At 40.7% G+C, this 20,751-nt stretch overlaps 1 protein-coding gene across 1 annotated transcript in view; it reads left to right on the forward strand.

The window, feature by feature from the left end:
* Positions 1-426: 426 nt before the first annotated feature.
* The window catches only part of LOC145990342 (uncharacterized), a 28,424-nt gene continuing 8,099 nt past the window's right edge, over positions 427-20,751 (forward strand). Inside the window, exons 1-4 of the mRNA XM_083126036.1 lie at positions 427-1,153; positions 4,517-4,737; positions 6,908-7,097; positions 20,251-20,452. Of these exons, the coding sequence (XP_082982162.1) occupies positions 918-1,153; positions 4,517-4,737; positions 6,908-7,097; positions 20,251-20,452 (849 nt within the window). The 5' untranslated portion in view covers positions 427-917. The remainder of the gene's footprint in view (positions 1,154-4,516; positions 4,738-6,907; positions 7,098-20,250; positions 20,453-20,751) is intronic.

The raw sequence follows: 20,751 nt of genomic DNA on the forward strand, positions 1-20,751 counted from the left end.
GAATCTTAACAGTAAAAGTTGTAACTTTTCCCCTGCTGCTATATTTTAGAAGATATTCGTTGTCAAAAATCTCAATATTTGCATAAGGAACCAGCCTTTTCCGTTCCGAGATTCTCGACGATGACGTAAGGCATCCACGGACAACTGCGCATACGATCTGCGCCGCCGAACGAGCAACCCCTGGCACCCCCTGGGACAAGTTGTTTAGCGACTCGGCAGTAGTCTCATGCCACAGCAACTTACGAAAAGCGGAAGCCGCTTCATGTTGCCTGCATTTTGCTAACTCGTTGTACATAGAAATGCGTATTACAATGTATTTTTGTCCACATTTGTGTCAAGTTTAGGCAGAAATCACACTCTTTCTCTTTAGTATTCCCATAGAGGATATTTTGCTACAAACAACTGAAAACAATTGAACACGGTCTATGGGTCGCCCCGCCAAGAAGCATGAACAAATCAAGAGTTATTATGTAGTGCCTTCAAAGTACAATGGTGTAAATTATATAAGATATCATTGAGTAATAAACTAACACTCCAACCAGAACAATGCATTGAAGTGTACACATTTTAGTGTAGATATTGTCTAACGTAGAACAGTGTCGGAATTAGTAAAATGACGTGACTCTCTAGTGTACTTGAAATTTATATTTCTTTGTGCAGAAAAAATATGAAGAACGGAAAATTTATAACAAAAAATGTACATCTGGATATGGTGTAATTTCTTCAAATCTGACATCCCCGTTAGTAAGTTTTGCTTGTAATTTTTAACTGTACTAGCAATGTTGGAAAAACCCTACTACAAATTTTCATATGAAAATATACCGACCCTGTTAGAAAATTTGCAGAATGAATTCATTTCAAATTTGCCCCTATTTAGATAGAAATCTTGCGCTATCGTAGTGGCCCCTACAGCGAGAATGGACCAAGAAGGCACATCTAAGGTCACATTTGAAGCTGTTCCACCACCACCACGTGGTTCGGCTCTTCCACCACCCCGCCGAAAAACCAACTATAATGCAGGTCGACGGAGCGAAGGTGGTACATCTAGTGGTGGAGTTTTTACGACTCCGAGACGGTCAGTTCTCATGCAAGCTGTAATGGCTGAGTCTTCTGGGATCACCATCGATGGACCATTAAAAATTCTTCAGGTTGTGTAAGTATGCTTTCGTTGTTAGGTTGAACAGCTCAGATTTAGGGCTCTTAGCATTAATAAAATGTCTCTAAATGCTGTGTCATTGTTAGGTTTGGTATGCTGGGTGTTGGGCTCTTAGTATTAAAACAATGTTCCTCCCAGCTGACCTATCATACTACGGCACCAAGGGTCCTGGGTTCGAATCCCAGCCTGGGCATGGATGTTCTTTGTGACTGTCCTTTCACCATCATATCACATTCATCTTTGCAATTAGCCAAATTTGGCAGAAAATCGAAGTAAAATAACCCAAATCAATCAAACCTAAATGTTCCCCATAGCTGATAATGTAATATCTTGTCTCAAGCATCCTCCCTCTTCCCCAAGTCTCTCATGAAACTTCTTGAGAGTTCAGACATTTGTGGTACCACAGGAAGAAGGAATGTGGACATCAAGAGGGAGAGGGTTAGGGTGACCATGAGTCCTGTTTTGACTGGGACAGTCCGGTTCTGGATTAAAAACCACTGTTTGTCCTGTTTTATAAAAGCCTACCAGTTAGCTAAAAAACCAAGTCTTAATTTAAGAGGCATTCCATGCTAAAAGAAAGAAGTTGATGCAATTTTTAAACTAGCGTCATGGCAAAACGGTTGAACTGCATTTCAACCACTTCATATCAATAAAAATGTTCCATTGTCATACAGAATGTTTGAGCAAACTACAGTTTACTGTTTTAGTTAGCTGCCTCCAGAGTTGTTTTGCTTTGTTTGTGTATTCCGTTATTTGTAGAGCAATGAATAAGCATGCCCAAGAAGCGTATATGTAGTTTCAATACGGACCTGTGGCAAATCTCTCATTGTGTGTCTGATATGTGGGGATTTTTATGAACGGTTGGTGAAGAATAAAGTTGTTCTCAAGAAGATTGGTTCTTCTGATAAATATACTTCTGGCACTCCGCAACTTCAGCATAGGACTAACATCGGCCCAAGTTTCTTTTGTTTTATTGCAATTTCATCATGCTACGAATGCAATTTTTACATGGTGTGATTTTGATTTACGTCTGTTAACACATACTGCGGTTACTTAAGATTTTGTTCAATATATGCTTTTGTAGTTAGGTTAGGCAGGCCAGGTTTGGTTCTCTTAGCATTAAAATAAAATCTCTAAATGCATTCTACTAAGGTTCTGATTTACTTCTACATTCATTCCTACTGTGTACAATAACTTACTGTCGCTTGCCAACGGAAAATACATTGTCCATGGGAAGCGCGCATGCTTGCATAAGGTAATTTTTAAGTTGTTTTTTTGTTTTTTCAACATAAATAACTCTTTTCGAAATCCAAATAGCACTCATTACTTTAAAGGTTCAAATTTCGTGTGTCAATGATTTCCAAAATTCTACGTTAATTAGTCTTCCTGCTAGGAGAATTTGAAAAAAAAAAATCATAAAACAATCTGAACCATTACCCTAATATCAGAAGTTGACCAAAAGGAACCAGCAACACTATGAAAGTCGCACCAAGATTATAATAATTAATACCTTTTGACGAGAGATCATATTTCATTTATTGTTTGTGATGTATTATTTATGTGTCCCATACTTTACTAGTATCAATAATTTTAAATTTGGGCCTAACTGATTTTTCAGGAGAATTGGGGGGGGGGGGTAACCTGACCTCTTTGGGCACAAAATATTATGGTCACCCTAGGGAGGGTCTAACTAGTCAGTCAACCACTTCCCTTGGGAATTTGCACCATTCATTTCAAATTATAAATATAACAAAGCTTGTTTATAGTTTATAATAGAAATAAGTGAATTAGGATATCAACAAAGGGTACTACTTTACTATACCGGAGACACCTATCAATGATTTATTTCGCAATTTTTTACATTGATAACGTACTATTCTGCATTGCAGAACATTTCTTTAGGTGAAATAATGGATTTCTAACGAAAATAATGTCTATTTCTTAGATACGATAGCCCCACGAACCATCACGGGGACGAGGTATGCCTACTAGTTTAGGTTAGGCCTGTTAGGTTAGGTTCCATTAGCACTCCTTTTGTTCACTTTAGCATATACGGACAACATCGGAATTACAAATTCCACGGCATCTTCCACACCTGGCAACAACTTCACGAAGCATCCGCGACACATCATGTTGTAGCAGCAGCAATAGCACATATTGTGCTCTCGTGCAGAAAGCAAATGGCGGCAGCAGCAATAGCACGTCGGAAATAGATTTTCGTAGAAAACCACATGCATTCGCATTAAAATGGATCAAAAGTACATTCCTGAACATCAACAACGCTACAGAAAATGATTTGCGTAAGTACTTTCTCCTGTAAATTTGAAGAAATCCATCTCCGGTATAGTAAAGTGTTACCCAACAAAGTAAAACATTCCTTACATAAAAGAATTGGGTGCAAATCGCAGGAATCAGGTCAGAACATTATATTTTCATATTCTACCATTTAATCCAAATAATACTGGTTCTATAATTTTCAGTTCTAAAAATTAGATTTTTATTTAAAGGTCATAAAATTCAAACTTTGCGAGTAAAGTAATCCACCACCTTTGATATTTTTTCCTGAGCAAGATGTGTAAAAGTTAATAACAAATTAGAGTAACTATGTACTTCAGTATATTAACTGTGTGAAATGTAGAAAAAAATAATGAAAAACAGTTATACTGGATAATTAATCATCTAGTGGATCAAGAAGAAGTCTCCCCAAATATATATATATAAAAAATGAAAAAAAAATAATAGAAATACAATAATAATCCTTGCTATTCTATTTTGTATCGAGAACCTGATCCTCCTCCACAAAAATTTCTGGCCACGTCCATGCCAATAATTGATAACAGTCCTGTACACTGTTCATCTCTGTGTGTGTTGAGGGTTTGCTTTAATAATCAGGATTTCATAGTGGAAAAAAGATGAAAATTGCTGGAGGGGGTAAGGTCTAGGCTATAGCGTGGGTGGTCAGACATCTCCAAAAGCAAACCACTCTGGCATAGTGTTTGTGCTTGAACCTGAGTGTAGATCGGTGTTGCCCTGAAACAGGACAACGTTTGTCTTTGTTCATTCTGAGTTGCCAAGCAAAAAAATTCCTTGGGTTTTAGTGTATGTTTTTGCTGTTGTGTTTCCGGCAGTAAAGCTCATCAGTCAGCAACCTCCTTCCCCTCTTTCTCTACCAATGTGTGAGCAACATTCTATTTATGTAATATTTTATTTATCCATTGTCAAAATATGGACAACTTAAGAGCATGTAGTTACAAACGTGTCAATGATATTGGTAACATGTATGATGAAATAGTAATTACATGAAATTTAACAAATATAGTTAGTTTTGTGTTACTATTGTGCCATTTCTTTTAATCGTAGTGACACCAATGATGATGTCATCTCATGTCAGTTCACCGAGGACTGCACAATGTTGGCAGCCGGATTCTCAAGTGGATTCGTTCGATTGTATAACCCTATAACGCGAAATAGTGTTTACAGCCTTGCTGATGAGGAAGTTATGGAAACGGAAGTCCCTGTTACTTGCATCAAACACAAACCGTACCACAGAGCAGATGCAGCCAACAGAATAACAGCAACATGTAAGCCTTAACTATAGCAATAAAATTAGAAGCTAGGTTCTTCAGGTCATACCAAAAATAGTGCCCATGCATATTTGTAGTTCATTTTAAAGAGTTCAACTTATGGTCAGAAATGCTAATCAGGACTGGATCTACAGTTTAAAGTTGGATCTGAACCACTTTCTTATGTTATAATCACATTTTTGCTGCAGCTTCTGAGAAATATTAATTTTTGCACATTGCACAGATTTGTTCACTGTATTTTGCCTAAACCAGGGGTTCCCAAACTTTTTTGTTTCACAGCACCCTTTGTGTTTCAAGATTTTTTCCCCGACACCCAAGTCAGAATGTAGACACACTTGCAACGTTCAATTAGTGTGGTTAGGTTGCTTGCCTTAAGTTAAAAAATAAACACAGATTTTAAATTCAGAAGCATTTTACACATAAAAAGTACTAAATAAGCACTTACATTGGAAAGAGTGTCATTTCAGTGAAAATATTAGAACATTTCATGGTGCCCCTGTAAGCCACTTTGGGAACCACTGGCCTCTCTCCTTGTTCATACTTGACAGCAATTTCCTCCAGGTGGATCACCATCGAGTGAAGTGTTTCCAACCTCACAAAAGTTTGTTTCCAATTTCAACATGCAGAAGTACACATATTCTCTACCATTATTCTCCATACGTAAGTTTTCCACTTTGTCCTGTATTGAAATGGTCTAATATAGCTTGTGACTTATGTCAGTGGTTCCCAAACTGTGTGCTGCAGTGCTCTGGGGTGCCTTGGTTGGCTTACAGTGGAGCCTCAAAATGTTCCAATATTTCCAGTGAAATGACACTTACTTGTTATTATACAGGGTAAGTCAAAATGATGGACCCGATTACAGAAATTTATTCTGTGAAATCTAATAAACATATGTTATTGTGAGACATGCGCTTCGAAAGGTTAACTTTCAAAGTTTAGTTTCCACGCAGTGTTTCCACTTTCTACCGCTAGGAGTCAGCAGCGAGCAGGTAAATGGTGTTGACTGGAGAACAGGGATCTTTCTGTGTGCTTGATTATCATGTGAACAAGTCTGTGATTAGTGTGCAACGGCATTTTCGTACCAAATATCGTAGAGAACCACCTACGGGGAAGTCCATTCGTAAGTGGTATGAACACTGCATCTGTAAACGAAAATCGACTGGCCGTCCGTCGACTGGGGAAGAGAGAGTGGAACGAGTGCGGAGTCCACAGAAGTCCACCTACCGGGCAGCGAGAGAACTTCAACTTCCACAGAAAACTGTCTGGCGGGTTCTGCGGAAACATTTACAAATGAAACCCTACCGCTTGCAACTAGTTCAAGCCTTAAAAGACACTGATTATGCTTTGCACGTGTCCTTCTGTTCTGATTTCCTCGCATTAATGGAAACAGATGGGTTCTCTGAGAGGTTAATTTACAGTGATGAAGCAACTTTTGCATCTCCGGAGGATCGACCACTTCGTTCTTCCGATTTGACCCATGTGATTTCTTCATGTGGGGTTTCGTCAAGGATCATGTTTACGTACCACGACTTCCAACAACACTGGATGACCTGCGTGCCCGCATCACAGCAGCCATTGCTGATATTGACCGCAACATGCTACACAAGGTTTGGCAGGAGATAGACTATCGGCTTGATGTGTGCCCTATTATGCGAGGTGCTCACATAGAACACTGGTGATTTGTTTGAAAAAAACTTTGACACTTTACCTTTCTTCGCACATGTCTCACAATAACATTTGTTTATTATATTTCACAGAATAAATGTCTGAAATCGGGTCCATCATTTTGACTTACCCTGTATAATATCATTGTTCCAAATACGTGTTTATTTTTTTTAACTTAAGGCAAGCAACCTAAGCACACTAACTGAGCATTTCAAGTGTTAAATATTGGGTACTGTAGAAAAGTCTTGAAACACTAATGTTGCCGTGAAACGAAAATGTTTGGGAACCCCTGATTTATGTTAAAAGCAAGAATGTATATGTTTCGCCACTGTATTTCGTCTCGAGTAAAGGGACCTTAGCGAAATTGTCTCTCTGCTGGTGCTTAAGAGCTATGTAGCCATATTAATCATATCTTTGAAATATTTCAGGGCAGTCAGGTAACTTTGTTGAAGTGTGCAATTATATGCAAAAAGTGATCGTACTTTTCTGATTCATATTTCAGATGTCAATGGCATGATAATCAACTGGGAATATACAACAGGAAACTGCATTTTCAAGATACGTGAAAATCGTCAAGTGTATTGCATGCAGTATCATATACGTTTGCCAAAGTTTGCAACAGTTGGGGAGGATGGGAAGATCTATATGTATGATGAGGAGACACAAAAGATTGAAGGAATATTTGAAACCAGGTTTGTTCCACTATGCTTAATTTAAATTTTATATTTCAAGATGCATGCCCATTAGGCACATCAACTCCCATTGCATGCAATATGCATATTGTGACATGGTCGTGGTATTCAAACCAAAAAAAGACTAATTTTCTTTTTATGATGACTAAGCCGCCAACCACCTCACATCAGCAATTGGCCCATTTGAACTAAAAAGGAAGTCAAATACGTAGTCCTAGATATGCGAGAAATATACGACCCGCAACCCTTTTCTTACTTATTACTCCAATCAATTTAGAATTCAAAATCTCTGTGATAACAATCGCCATTCATCCAATATACTATATTTATTTATTAGCACAGAGATTTTTAATTTGGCCCCCTTTTTGCTGACTTACAAAATACCGTGGATCAAGAGTACCAAAACCCACTGAATTACAGTATCCTTTTCCCTCTTCCCCAAGATTAGCAGTTCTGTTATCTAGTTCCGTTTTGTGATCGTCTAGCCACGATGGAATAGATAAGAAAATACAAAAATACAAAAAGAGACTTCTAATCTTGTCATTTATCTCATTCAAGCACATTAAAAACAACCCCTTTGCTTATTGTTATTTTAGCATGTCCTAGTGTACATAAAACTGAAATGGTTGATTGACAAAAAAATATTCTGAACATCTGAAGATTTCATTTTACGTGGTAATTTGGTTTAACAATATAATTCTTATACAATTCATAACTGAACCCCCTATATTTGACACACACGTCCTCCCAATAATTTACGTATGCAGATCAAAATAAAAAAAACACACATATATAAATAATTCACATCCTTCATACATACCATTAAAACTCAATTAGGAAGAGGCGACACATACAAATAAATCCTTGGCACTGGTTTAGGTGATCGGAACCTTTTGTTATTATGTCATAAATATTCTCAAATCAAGGTTTGAACTTACACTGTACTAAAGCGGCACGAATATTTCCTATAAGTATTATGGTGAAATGAATAATTCCAAAACTGTTACAAAAATCAAATTAATCCAAAAGGGTCTTTTAACAAAACCAAGAATGAATTACATAATTATACCTGGTTATTCCATGTCGATATCACAAGTCAAAAAGGTAAGGTCAAATCCATTTTAGACCAGCTTTCGATCACCTTCCTCGGTGTGTCGACGAGGAGGAGAGAGAACACCTCCCTTCCTATGTATGCCTCAATTACCACTGTTTCGCTCTTGTGAGAAGCCTCGCCCCTAGCCGTGGCTTCTCAGTCAAGTTACAAATTTCTCCCGCTAGGGGAAGCAGGGTTGCCGGATCTACCTACACCGTGTCGAGCTTCGAGTGTCACATACATTCTGATGCAAAACCTCCTCGTAAAATTTAACGAGGAGAATGTGGTGGAGCTTTAAATAATTAATGCTATGCGCATTATATGTGATTTATTTATAGCTTCTTGTGTGTATCAGGGATATTTTATTTAAAAAAAGATGAAAATATACAAGCAGTGCCAGATTTTAATAACATTTTGCATATTTGCAGGAGCAACACAATTATGAATAAACCACATTTAAGTTAAGCTGTTGTTTTCCCTGAACTTGCCAAACGTTGACCTTTCTAGCAGAAATAACCCAGCATAGTTGCTTTCTAGTGTCAAACTCCATGTTTTGGGAAAGCCGCGCTATCGATACAATACACGAGAATGCACAAATGTGCACGCAGCACACTACCCATGTCCCTCGAAAATTGTGAACTTCTTTTATAAGACATATGTAAAAATGAGGCTTAATCTTTAAATACCAGGACATGACATATGTGTAACATTTAGATGAGGTTCACTAAAGCCATGATGATGTGTCACATTTTTTTTTTTACTTTTGGAACATATTGTGACTGTGATAATGTTTGGAGATACATGTTTTGAGTGCTACACGAGCCTTGAGGCAACTGTTGTGTGATTATAGGTATTTTCTACTCTTATGGCAGGTGGCCCTCATGCTGGCAAGAGAAGTGGGGAGTGTGGGTTAACGAGGCAGACCAACCAGACAACAGCGGTGGTGTCGAGAGTTACGACATCGAGTGGAGGAGGTGCTGCCCAACCTCATTCTACAGGCTGCTGCGTTTCGTATCGCTCTGGATTGGTCGCTTCTCCACTCCCCACTTACCTTGCCAGCATGTAGCGTGACTGCCGTAAGAGTAGAAAAGACCTATAGTAAAGTTTAATTTGATTCTGGCTATATTTGCAGGGGAGATTTCCTGCTGAAAAAGGTGCAGCTTGTACATATTTTTTTCTCTCTGAAAGTAGTAGCAATAAGTGTGCAATTCTTGTCATGAGAATGAAAAACACATCAGACAATATGCAGGTACAGTTTTGAACTCCCACGTCCCGATGACATCTACTTTGGTGGCTGGCGAAGTTTAAATTTCATAAAAAAAATAAAGATTTTTTAAATTTTCGTCTTCTTTTACTTTGTAAATGATTTTTTTAACCGTAGGCTTATAGCGTAATCTATACTGAAAAAAAGGGCTAAAATTTTTAACCAGCATTTTTAATTACCGAGATATAAATTTTTATTTAAAATCTTGTGTAATTTTAAACTTTCCACTGAAAATGTGCTAGGGTGTTGAGGCCTTATTGCATAAAAAGAGCCTCAACCTTTGCAACGTCCACCCACGCAGTGCTCAGCACACGGCGCAGGAGTACTGGTACTGGCTGCGTTCAACACACTAAACACTGCAGTTGGGTGGTCGGCAAAAGTTTACCCATATGTGCTAACTGATTCAGTCGTAGTACAAAGACTCAGAAATATCTCAGGGCTTGCTGGGTGTAAAGAAAGACTAAACCAGGTTTATATATATATATATGTAACAGTTTATTATAATCCTATCAAAGGATGTCCGTTAGCACACTTACATACGTGTCCTTACCTTTAACCTTACCACTCACGTGCATTTACCTGTACCGCCTTTAGACTCGAAGAGATAATGGGGGGAGCAGGGAACATCCAATTCATTCCTCGCAGTGAGGCGCCAATGGGGGAGTATGGGGACCTAATTTTATTTAGGGCCTGGTCGTCACGGGTTCCTCTGAAAGAGAGAGTAGGTTGTCTGGAAACCCAACGCCACACTACTCTGGCGGGGTGCCGCAGGTTGATAGGGGAAGGAAACCTCTCGCAGCAAGCGGAGCGGGTCCTCTCACTCTAAAGTGGAGTTGTTCTCTCTCGCCAATAAGCGGAGTGGGTCCTCTCACTCTAAAGTGGAGCTGTTCTCTCTCGCCAATAAGCAGAGTGGGGTATCTCTCACTCGAAAGTGGAGTGGGTTCTCTTGCCAAAGGCAGAGTTCAACCTCTCTCTCGCTGGAAGGCGGAGTGCGGCTTTTTTTCGGGTGCTTGGCCTCTCGCAAGAGCGGAGTGCACCTTCCTTCCTTCTTAAGAAGCTTGGCCTCTCGCAAGAGCGGAGTGCTCCTTTCTTCCTTCCTTCCTTCTTTAGGATGCTTGGACTCTCGCAAGAGCGGAGTTATCCTTCTTCCAGGTCCGTTGGTAAGAGAGATCTTATCGGGAGCCGACCAGAAAGCCAACTGAATTCCGGGCCTCGCTGCGCTGGCTTTATACTCGCGGTGGCGCATGAGTGGTGAAAATTTTAATTACAAGTACGCGTTGCTAACTCATTTTTTTACATATTGCAACCTACTTACTGAGAAACATCCAAGAAGTGACATTAAGAAAACACTAGTGGGAAAATCACTAGTTGCATGTGTCAATATAAACTAAAACTGTGGGCATTCAGACAATACAATTAATAATAAGCCTCGCAGGACTCTGTAATCCTAAACATCGAGTTGAACAGTGTAATTGACAATAAATAATAACATTTACCAAATACAACGACCACGCAGGGTCTAATAGTGAGCGAAGTTAATAAACGTAGAGGTGGACCCGTCAACATTTACAGAATACATAGACCACGCAGGGTCAAATAATATTAAGCGAAACTAATAAACGTAGAGGTGGATCCGTTAACACATTTAAACATTTAGCATGCATTCTTCATCCATATCTTCTTAACAAAATATAATATTGCGACCTCGCAGGGTCGTTAAATGTGGCGACCACGCAGGGTCGTTACATACGCCCCTTCCTCGGGCAAAAATTTTGGTAGAAATTTAAAACTTACAATTTCTGGAAATATTAAAGATTAAACTGATAAGAGTCTCTGTCTCTTCTACACTTCAATCACTTGGTCCTCTTCTTCCCCTACTACTTCTCTTCTTCGCTCCGGAGAACATCTGTAGAGGCGAAGGTTGTCGAAGTTGACTCTGTCGACTGGGTTCTTGGTCGTCGGGTTCAACAGCAGGGCAGTGTTGCTTCGAACATCCGTGGCGACATAGGGGCCAATAAACACCTCAAATAGTTTGGCGATTGTCTTATTCTTTTTGGAACTCAGCTTATGGTTCCTGACAAGAACCAAGTCACCTTCTTGCAACAGGAATGCATTTCCTTTTACTTTAAACTTCCTTTTCTCACTTTTGGAGCGTTCTCTAGCTCTTGCCATGAATAACTTTTGATCCCAGTTGTCTATTTGGGAATCGGCTTCGTCGATGGGCCAGTTGAAGTGGTCCAAAACTTCATTAGGCACTGGCCTGTTAAAGAATAACTCTGAAGGTGCGTATCCTGTAATGTCTGAAACAGAGTTGTTTAGGAGCCATGAAATTTCGGTTAGATACTTTGACCAAGACTGGTGCTCACGATGACAAAACAATCTGAGTAACCGCACTATTTCTTGGTTCATTCGTTCGATGGTATTACTACTGGGGTGATAAGCAGTGGTGAAGTAATACTTAATCCCTTTCTTATCTAAATACTCCTTCCACAATCCAGAAGTAAACTGTGTTCCTCTGTCAGATAGTATTGCTCTCACCTTTGGAAAATGGGAGAAATATCCTCTCTCCATTACATTAAGGATTTCCCTGGCCGTTCCTCGTCTCAGAGGGTAAGTGGAGACAAATTTGGTTCCTACATCTACCATGGTCAAAATATACTGGTACCCATGAGACATAGGTAACTTTCCAATTAGGTCAACTGATAAAAGTTCATGAGGATTTTTCTGGTTAATGTGTAGCTTATCCTTCAAAATACCTAATTTGTCCATTTTCGTTTTAGCGCAGGTGAGACAATCCCTAACATGTTTGGCTATATCCATCTTCAATTTAGGCCAAAAATATCTACTCTTAATTCTCTTAAGGGTTTTAGCCATGCCGAAGTGACCTAGTTCGTCGTGGTTCTCCTTTAGGACCCTCATTTTCAGATTCTCGGGGACACACAATTTCCAGGAGACTTCATCTCCAGATGTTTTCCTAAATAAGAGTTTTCCATACACTTGATACAATCTTTTCATCCTGGATTCAACTGGGGAGTCGTTAACTTCCTCTTGCCTCAGAACCTTTAAGACAGGCTTACAGAAATTATCCTCTTCTTGGGCCTGGATCCAATTCTCTACATCCTCCACTTCTCCCCTTTCTTGCCAAACGTAGTTCACATGGAAGAATTTGGTGTCCTCATCTTTGATGCTCTCTTCGGCTGGATAACGGCTGAGTATATCGGGAACCGTGTTTTCCTTCCCTTGTATATAAATAATTTCAAAAGAGTAAGATTGTAGTTTCAGGGACCATCTGGTGAGCCGACAGTTCCAGTTCCTGGAATTTTGGAACCAAACTAACCCTTTGTGATCAGTGTAGATTTTGAAATGTCTTCCGCGAAGATAAATTTCAAATTTGCTTACTCCAAAAAGTATGGCCAGGCATTCCAGTTCATGAATGGAGTAGTGTACTTCATTGTTCTTTAGCTTCCTGCTAGCATACTGGATTACAGCTTTCTCTCCGTTCTGCTCCTGAAATAAGACACATCCTAAGCCTTTGGTCGAAGCGTCACACTGTATGCAGAACTCCTGGTCTAAATCAGGTTGAGCCAGGGCTGGAGCGGTTACCAGTTCCTGTTTAAGCTGGTCGAAGGCTGATTGTTGCATAGAACCCCAATTCCATCTAGCGGTTTTAGAAAGTAACTTCAGCAATGGTTCTGTCTTAACCGAAAAATCTTTTATGAACTTCCGTCTCCAATTTGCGAGCCCCAAAAATTTCCTGACATCTTTCTTAGTTTTAAGTAGTGGAAACTTCAGGATGGCTTCGTTCTTTTTCGGGTCTATTTTAATCTTATCTCCCGAAATTAAATGGCCTAAATACCGTAAATCAATTCACCTTTTGCAAAGTTACATTTGCGTAGCTTCACCTTAAGTCCAACCTCTTCTAATCTATGGAGCACCTCTTCTATATGTTGGATATGGCTGTCGAAATCCACATCAAAAATTAGAAGATCGTCTATATACACTGTCAGATAACTTTCAGTTTCAGTTCCAAAAACTGTATGCATAACTGACACAAAGGTAGACACAGCATTAGATAAGCCGTAAGGCATCTTCAAGAATTCGTACTGGCGACCTTTGTACGAAAAAGCAGTGTATTTTCGGCATTCTGGTTTCAAAGGAATCTGTAAATAGCCTGAAGCTAGATCTAAACTTGAAAAATACTTGGCTTGTTTAAATCTCTGCAATGACTCATCAATAGGTGGCACTGAACTTTTAGGAACAATCATAATAGCATTTAATAGTCGAAAATCCAGGCAGGGTCTTACACTTCCATCGGGCTTGTCTACCACTAGTAAAGGATTTAGATAGGGTGATACCGATGGTTGTATAATGTTCCAGCTTTTCCACAAGCTAAGTTCTTTTTCTAGAGCGGCCCTTTTCGAAAGCGGCACTGGATATGGCGGGCGATGAACTGGTTCGGTACTTTTTAACACGATCTCACATTCGGCACTTTCCATGGTACCAGGCTTCTCTGAGAACACAGCTATATATCGATTCAGCACTTGCAGCAACTCCTGTTTCTGGGAATCATTCAGAATGTCTATAGTTTCGACCTTCTCTTTGAGGTCTGCCGGTTTATACATCCACACTTCGTCTCTTTCTTGGACCTTTTGGATGTACCGCACAATCTCAACATCCAGAGGATTCCCTATATCTTGATCCGGAGTCTTTCCAAAATACAATTTCACCGAGTTTCTTCTGAAATTTATCTCGGCTTCGTGCTGCTTCAAGAACGGCATGCCCAAAAGAAGATCTGTACCAAAACCTCTCAATATAAAAACTTCAGTACTGAACACCATACCTTCAATCTCCAGTTCCACACGTCTGCTGCCAAAAACACGCTTCCTATGGCTTCCAGAAAAATCCACTAATCTTATCTCTGGAACCTTCTGCACTTGAATACCTGGAATTTGTTCCTTTAATTTAGCCCAAATTTCATAACTTAAAATAGAGCATTCGCTCCCAGTATCTATTACACAAGTCACTGGTATATCTATTAACTTTGCCGCCACTGCTGGTGATTTGTATCTAGTCCTTGATTCCCTTGCGGATTTCAGTTCACTCTGTAATTTTACTTCTTCTGTTTCAGATAGTTGAAAGTTAACCTTCAGTTCTTGGATAGCTGTATCAGGTCGCTCCTCTGAGGCCCCTTGCCTAAATGGGAACGAAGCACCTAGACAAGGATCTAGTTTGTTTGGCAGGATTGAGACCTTTGATTAAGCAGGAAGTCCCGGGTTGTTTCTAAGGCTTCCTCCTGCTCAGAGGTCAAAACGTCTCTGGAGGGTGACTGTCTTTCTCTTGGTCCCGAGTCTCTAGGTGAGGGTCGCCTAGGAGAATTAGGACTACCGCGTCCCTGATTGTTCCTCCTCCAATCTGGAAATCTGCGATCTGGCCCTTGATTTGGTCGATAAGGTTCCCATCGACCATTCGGATTACGGTTCAGTCCTCTGTTACCTCCAACTCTATTAAAATTCCGAGTCCTCCAAGAATTTTCAGGTTTAGTGTCACCCTTGGTCTCAATGCTTCGCACTTTGAAATTCTTATTGGGAAGTTCTTTACCTTTGAAGTCCTCTTTATTTCTCCAGAAGTCGGGATCATCGTATATTTCAAAGTCCTTGAGGAAGCTGGTCAATTCGTCGACTGTTCTGGGAGAGTGCGCAAGGCAGAGATTTCGAGTTTTATAAGGTAACTGACCTATGATTAAATTCAGCACCTCGCTCTCGCTGAAGTTGTCACTTAGATTCCTATAGGCGGCGTAAATGCTCCAAGCGAAGCTCTCCATATTTTCATGTACGGGACGGGAATATCTTCTGTTTCTTATTGCAGTTAATTGTCTCTGCTTAGCCTTCTCGGAGGCAAACTCTTCTTTAAACTTTATGCAGAAATCAGCATAGCTAGCGAAACTGTCTATGTTACCTGCCAGCCAATGTTCAGCTTTACCTGTGAATACTCTAGGTAGCAATTCGAGTCTGTAATTGTCAGGTACTTGCATGAGCTCGAAGCTTACATTGAGCTCACGAAGATATTTCTCAGCTGATTGAGCTTCGATATCACCCTTGAACTTGGGGATGTGTGCGATGTCAGCCATTCTAGGCATCTTAAATTCGGTTCTTCGCCGAGGAGATGTCCCGTCAAAACTATCGGCTTCTCTAGGCCGCTTACGCCTATCTGATTGAATGGTTCCCAGATAGAAAGGATTCTGCACCACTCTAGGAGGTTCATAAGAGGCTGCTTCAGGATTCAGACTTCTATCCCGTTCAATGGAATCTGGGAGAACATCAGAAGGCACTCCCGGTTGTAGCTGCAACCGTTCAATTTTATCTTGCAGTTCGCCTACTCTTCTGACTATAGACCCAGTCTGCTCATGTATTTCTTCCCGAAGAGATACTTCCAATTTCTGTGTCTCTCCGCGAAGAGAGTTCACCTTTTCGCCGGTTGCTTTGGCCATCGTTTCTGCAGCTGCCTTCTGTTCTACGGCCTGCTCACTCAGAGTCTTTACTGCTGAACTTATGGTTTCTATAGATGCTTCTATCTGCTTCACTCTCTCTGGTTCTTCACTTCCGCTTTCCGTCGTAGACTGGGCTACCAATTGTAGACAGGTATCTAAATTTTTCTCCATTTCACCACGCCAGGCAGCTAAAGGTTCTAATTGTTCCTCTACGACTCTCACTACTTCTTGCTGACAAGAGATTCTAATTTTCTCTAATTCCTCCCTAAGACTTTCTAACTGGTCTGTCTTATGTTGGGAGAAGAGTGTCCGCATTTCTGTTCTGCTTCTGTCAGCTTCTTGCTGTCTCCTCTCTTCTTGACTTTGAACTAAGGCGTGGAGAATTTCTAATTCTCTTTCTCTTTTCTCTTCTTGACCTTGAACTAAGGCATGGAGAATTTCTAACTCTCTTTCTCTTTTCTCTTCTGCTTCTCGTTTTTCCATTTCTCTCTTCTCTTCAAGAGACTCTATTAGCGACCTAAATTCTTGTGTCTCTAGTTTTCTTTTAGCTTCTTCTTCTGCTTTCTAAAGTGCCTTTTTAGCTTCTTCTTCAGCTTTTTCATGAAGCCTTTTCTCCTCCATAGACTCCACTACTTGTCTTAGCTCCATTACCTCTTTCTTTCTAGCTCTCTCTAATTGAGCCATATCTTTCTTTCTCTGCTTCTCTTCCTCCGCTTTCTCTTTCTTTCTCTCTTCTTTATCTTTCATCAGCCATTCTAATAACCAATGGTCTGATGGGGTCGTACTAGGAGCACTTGGTTCTTGCCCGGAAGCCATCAAGGGTACTGATGAGCAAGTCTTGCATCTAGACTCTGCAGTGGACACTGAGGTCTCTTCTTGCCCCTCACATTTCCAATGGAACTTCTGTAGACATTGGCAACACTGGAAATACTCCATCTCTCCTCCGGTATCCTCACAGCATCTGAACCCAGTCTCTTCATCTACGGTTTTCCTCCCTCTGCTTCTTAAGTTCATACCTGACGCGTCCCTTTCCATTTTGGCACACCGTCTATGGTTTCTTCCACAACACAACACTATATCTTCTCCTTCGTGAATTCTTTGGACGAACACTAACACAGACACTTATGAGCCCTTTCTAGTCCTTGTAGCTAATAGGCCCCCACTGGCTTGCTGGTTTCAGTCTTTACAATCGTGGCCCCACGTTAAGAGCGCCAAAAACTTTATGCAACGTCCACCCACGCAGTGCTCAGCACACGGCGCAGGAGTACTGGTACTGGCTGCGTTCAACACACTAAACACTGCAGTTGGGTGGTCGGCAAAAGTTTACCCATATGTGCTAACTGATTCAGTCGTAGTACAAAGACTCAGAAATATCTCAGGGCTTGCTGGGTGTAAAGAAAGACTAAACCAGGTTTATATATATATATATATGTAACAGTTTATTATAATCCTATCACAAGGATGTCCGTTAGCACACTTACATACGTGTCCTTACCTTTAACCTTACCACTCACGTGCATTTACCTGTACCGCCTTTAGACTCGAAGAGATAATGGGGGGAGCAGGGAACATCCAATTCATTCCTCGCAGTGAGGCGCCAATGGGGGAGTATGGGGACCTAATTTTATTTAGGGCCTGGTCGTCACGGGTTCCTCTGAAAGAGAGAGTAGGTTGTCTGGAAACCCAACGCCACACTACTCTGGCGGGGTGCCGCAGGTTGATAGGGGAAGGAAACCTCTCGCAGCAAGCGGAGCGGGTCCTCTCACTCTAAAGTGGAGTTGTTCTCTCTCGCCAATAAGCGGAGTGGGTCCTCTCACTCTAAAGTGGAGCTGTTCTCTCTCGCCAATAAGCAGAGTGGGGTATCTCTCACTCGAAAGTGGAGTGGGTTCTCTTGCCAAAGGCAGAGTTCAACCTCTCTCTCGCTGGAAGGTGGAGTGCGGCTTTTTTTCGGGTGCTTGGCCTCTCGCAAGAGCGGAGTGCACCTTCCTTCCTTCTTAAGAAGCTTGGCCTCTCGCAAGAGCGGAGTGCTCCTTTCTTCCTTCCTTCCTTCTTTAGGATGCTTGGACTCTCGCAAGAGCGGAGTTATCCTTCTTCCAGGTCCGTTGGTAAGAGAGATCTTATCGGGAGCCGACCAGAAAGCCAACTGAATTCCGGGCCTCGCTGCGCTGGCTTTATACTCGCGGTGGCGCATGAGTGGTGAAAATTTTAATTACAAGTACGCGTTGCTAACTCATTTTTTTACATATTGCAACCTACTTACTGAGAAACATCCAAGAAGTGACATTAAGAAAACACTAGTGGGAAAATCACTAGTTGCATGTGTCAATATAAACTAAAACTGTGGGCATTCAGACAATACAATTAATAATAAGCCTCGCAGGACTCTGTAATCCTAAACATCGAGTTGAACAGTGTAATTGACAATAAATAATAACATTTACCAAATACAACGACCACGCAGGGTCTAATAGTGAGCGAAGTTAATAAACGTAGAGGTGGACCCGTCAACATTTACAGAATACATAGACCACGCAGGGTCAAATAATATTAAGCGAAACTAATAAACGTAGAGGTGGATCCGTTAACACATTTAAACATTTAGCATGCATTCTTCATCCATACCTTCTTAACAAAATATAATATTGCGACCTCGCAGGGTTGTTAAATGTGGCGACCACGCAGGGTCGTTACACCTTTAAGGGTTATACTGCAAAATGGCAACAACACGTAAGTCCTACATCTTCAGTTTCCTTTCAATCCTCGCTGTCCAGTAAACATTTTTCTTGTACATGGTCTGTTCAGAAAACACCGGACTTGTTCGTAGTGAAATCAGATAGGTGGCATTTTCTAGTGGCAACCTTTAGAAACACACTGTCGCTTGCCACATAATGCTACGCTCACCAGTAGCCCGGTTAGAGCAACCAAAGTAAACTCTTGCAGTAACGTCTCGTCGAGTTCGCTTCACAGCAGTGAAGATGATGGACCAGGTGGAGCAGCATGTTTGTGTGAAATTTTTCTTTAAACTGGGGAAATCTTTACGTGAAATTTGGCAAATGCTTCAGCAAATCTTTGGGAGGGACTGTATGAGCCGATTGCAGTGTCATGAGTGGTTTTTCATTTCAAAGAGGAAGATTCAAGATCGGGACAACCTTTGACGTCAACTAACAATGAACACATCGATGCTGTTAAGTCCATTATTCGTGCAAATCGTCGTTTGACTGTCAGAGGGGTTGCTGAGGAAGTTGACATTAGGATCGGGTTATGTCACACAATTTTGAGGGATGCTGTGCGCAGAAAAAGGCCTAGCTGTGGAATATCAAGAGTTGGGTGTTGCACCAAGTAACACATCACTGCTTGTCCGCCACTTTTTGACTGCTCATGTGATAACTGCCATGCCTTGCCCACCTTACTCACCAGACTTGGTCCCTGTGGACTTTTTCTGTTTACCTAATTGAAAGAAACCTTGAAAGAACGTCATTTTGCAAGTGTAGACGAAATTCAGTAGAACGTGACAACACAGATGAGAGTTATTCCCAAAAATGCATTCCAGGAGGCATCCGAACAGTGGCAGAAACAATGAGAGCTCTGCACTGCAAGCATGGGGGAGTACTTTGAAGGGGACAAGCATGTGTAATGTTGTAATTGCTGTAATAAAGTTGTATTGCAAAAGTCTGGTCTTTTTTTGAACAGCCCATGTATATGACTGGCACAGAAACTGTTGAGTGGTCGCTAGCGTAAGAAAGGCAATAAGTTAGGCTAAACGTAGTTTACAGTATTTGTTATTCTTAGACCTACTAGTTCATTTAGAGAGTTACAGACCTTCAAAGTGATTTATGTTATTTTTCAGCATCTTGAAGTGTATGACTGGATCTGATGCATGTAAGAAACTGCTGTGTGTGTAGTTTTGTTGCCCTTCAAATTCTGTACATGTCATGCTTCCAGTGACCTCGGAAATTTTATCTTCAAATACAACTTTTGGCTTTCATGTAGTTTCATAGTTCTAGTTGTGTACATTTAAAAGTTTGTATGGGGATCCTAAGTTATGCCATTTTATGTAAAACTAGGTGTTAAGGACTTTCATTTCTCATACTAGATTTCTTCTAAATCATGAAACACAGTGGGATCAAAATCAATGAAAATATGCCTCACTGGGTACCAATAAGACTGAAATTACTTCTACCATAGTTAACCACAAAACATGGCAGCCTCACTTTGCTTTCATTGTTACGAACATAACATGGAGCTTGTATTAATTAGAAAGTGCACGTGTGTTACATTATTCATTGTTTCATGTAACTGTTTGTTACAGTTTTGCAAATGATGTAATGGATGGACACATGTCTCGGTCATATGCTTTAGCATTTCATCCTCGTAACGATAACGAGTTTATTTCTGGTGGCTGGGATGATACTGTTCAGTTCTGGGATACACGAAAACAACAGGCTGTGCGACATATCCATGGGGTTCACATCTGCGGAGAGGGACTGGACATCAGTAAAAATGGGAAAGAGGTAAGGTTGAAAACACACGAACGTACATACACAATAGCTTTTTGAAATTGAGTCATGTTGTCAGAAGCACTGCTGAAAGTGGAAATTGTTAGGTGAAAGGGATGCTTGCTTGAGCTCCGTAATATGTAGATTTTTGTGTTCATCTTCTATTAATTCGAGTTTTTCCCAGTATCGGAAAACAAGCTTTCAGTGTAAGCTTGGTGGCCAAGAAGGTTATGACATTGAAGGCCTTTGACTAACAGCAGTGAGCTTGGAGCTTCACACTGCACTCTTGATCGCCACCAGTAAGCTCAAAGGAG

This window comes from Lepisma saccharinum, chromosome 7, assembly GCF_977018435.1.
Source record: "Lepisma saccharinum chromosome 7, izLepSacc3.1, whole genome shotgun sequence".
In the NCBI taxonomy this organism is placed as follows: Eukaryota; Metazoa; Arthropoda; class Insecta; order Zygentoma; family Lepismatidae; genus Lepisma; species Lepisma saccharinum.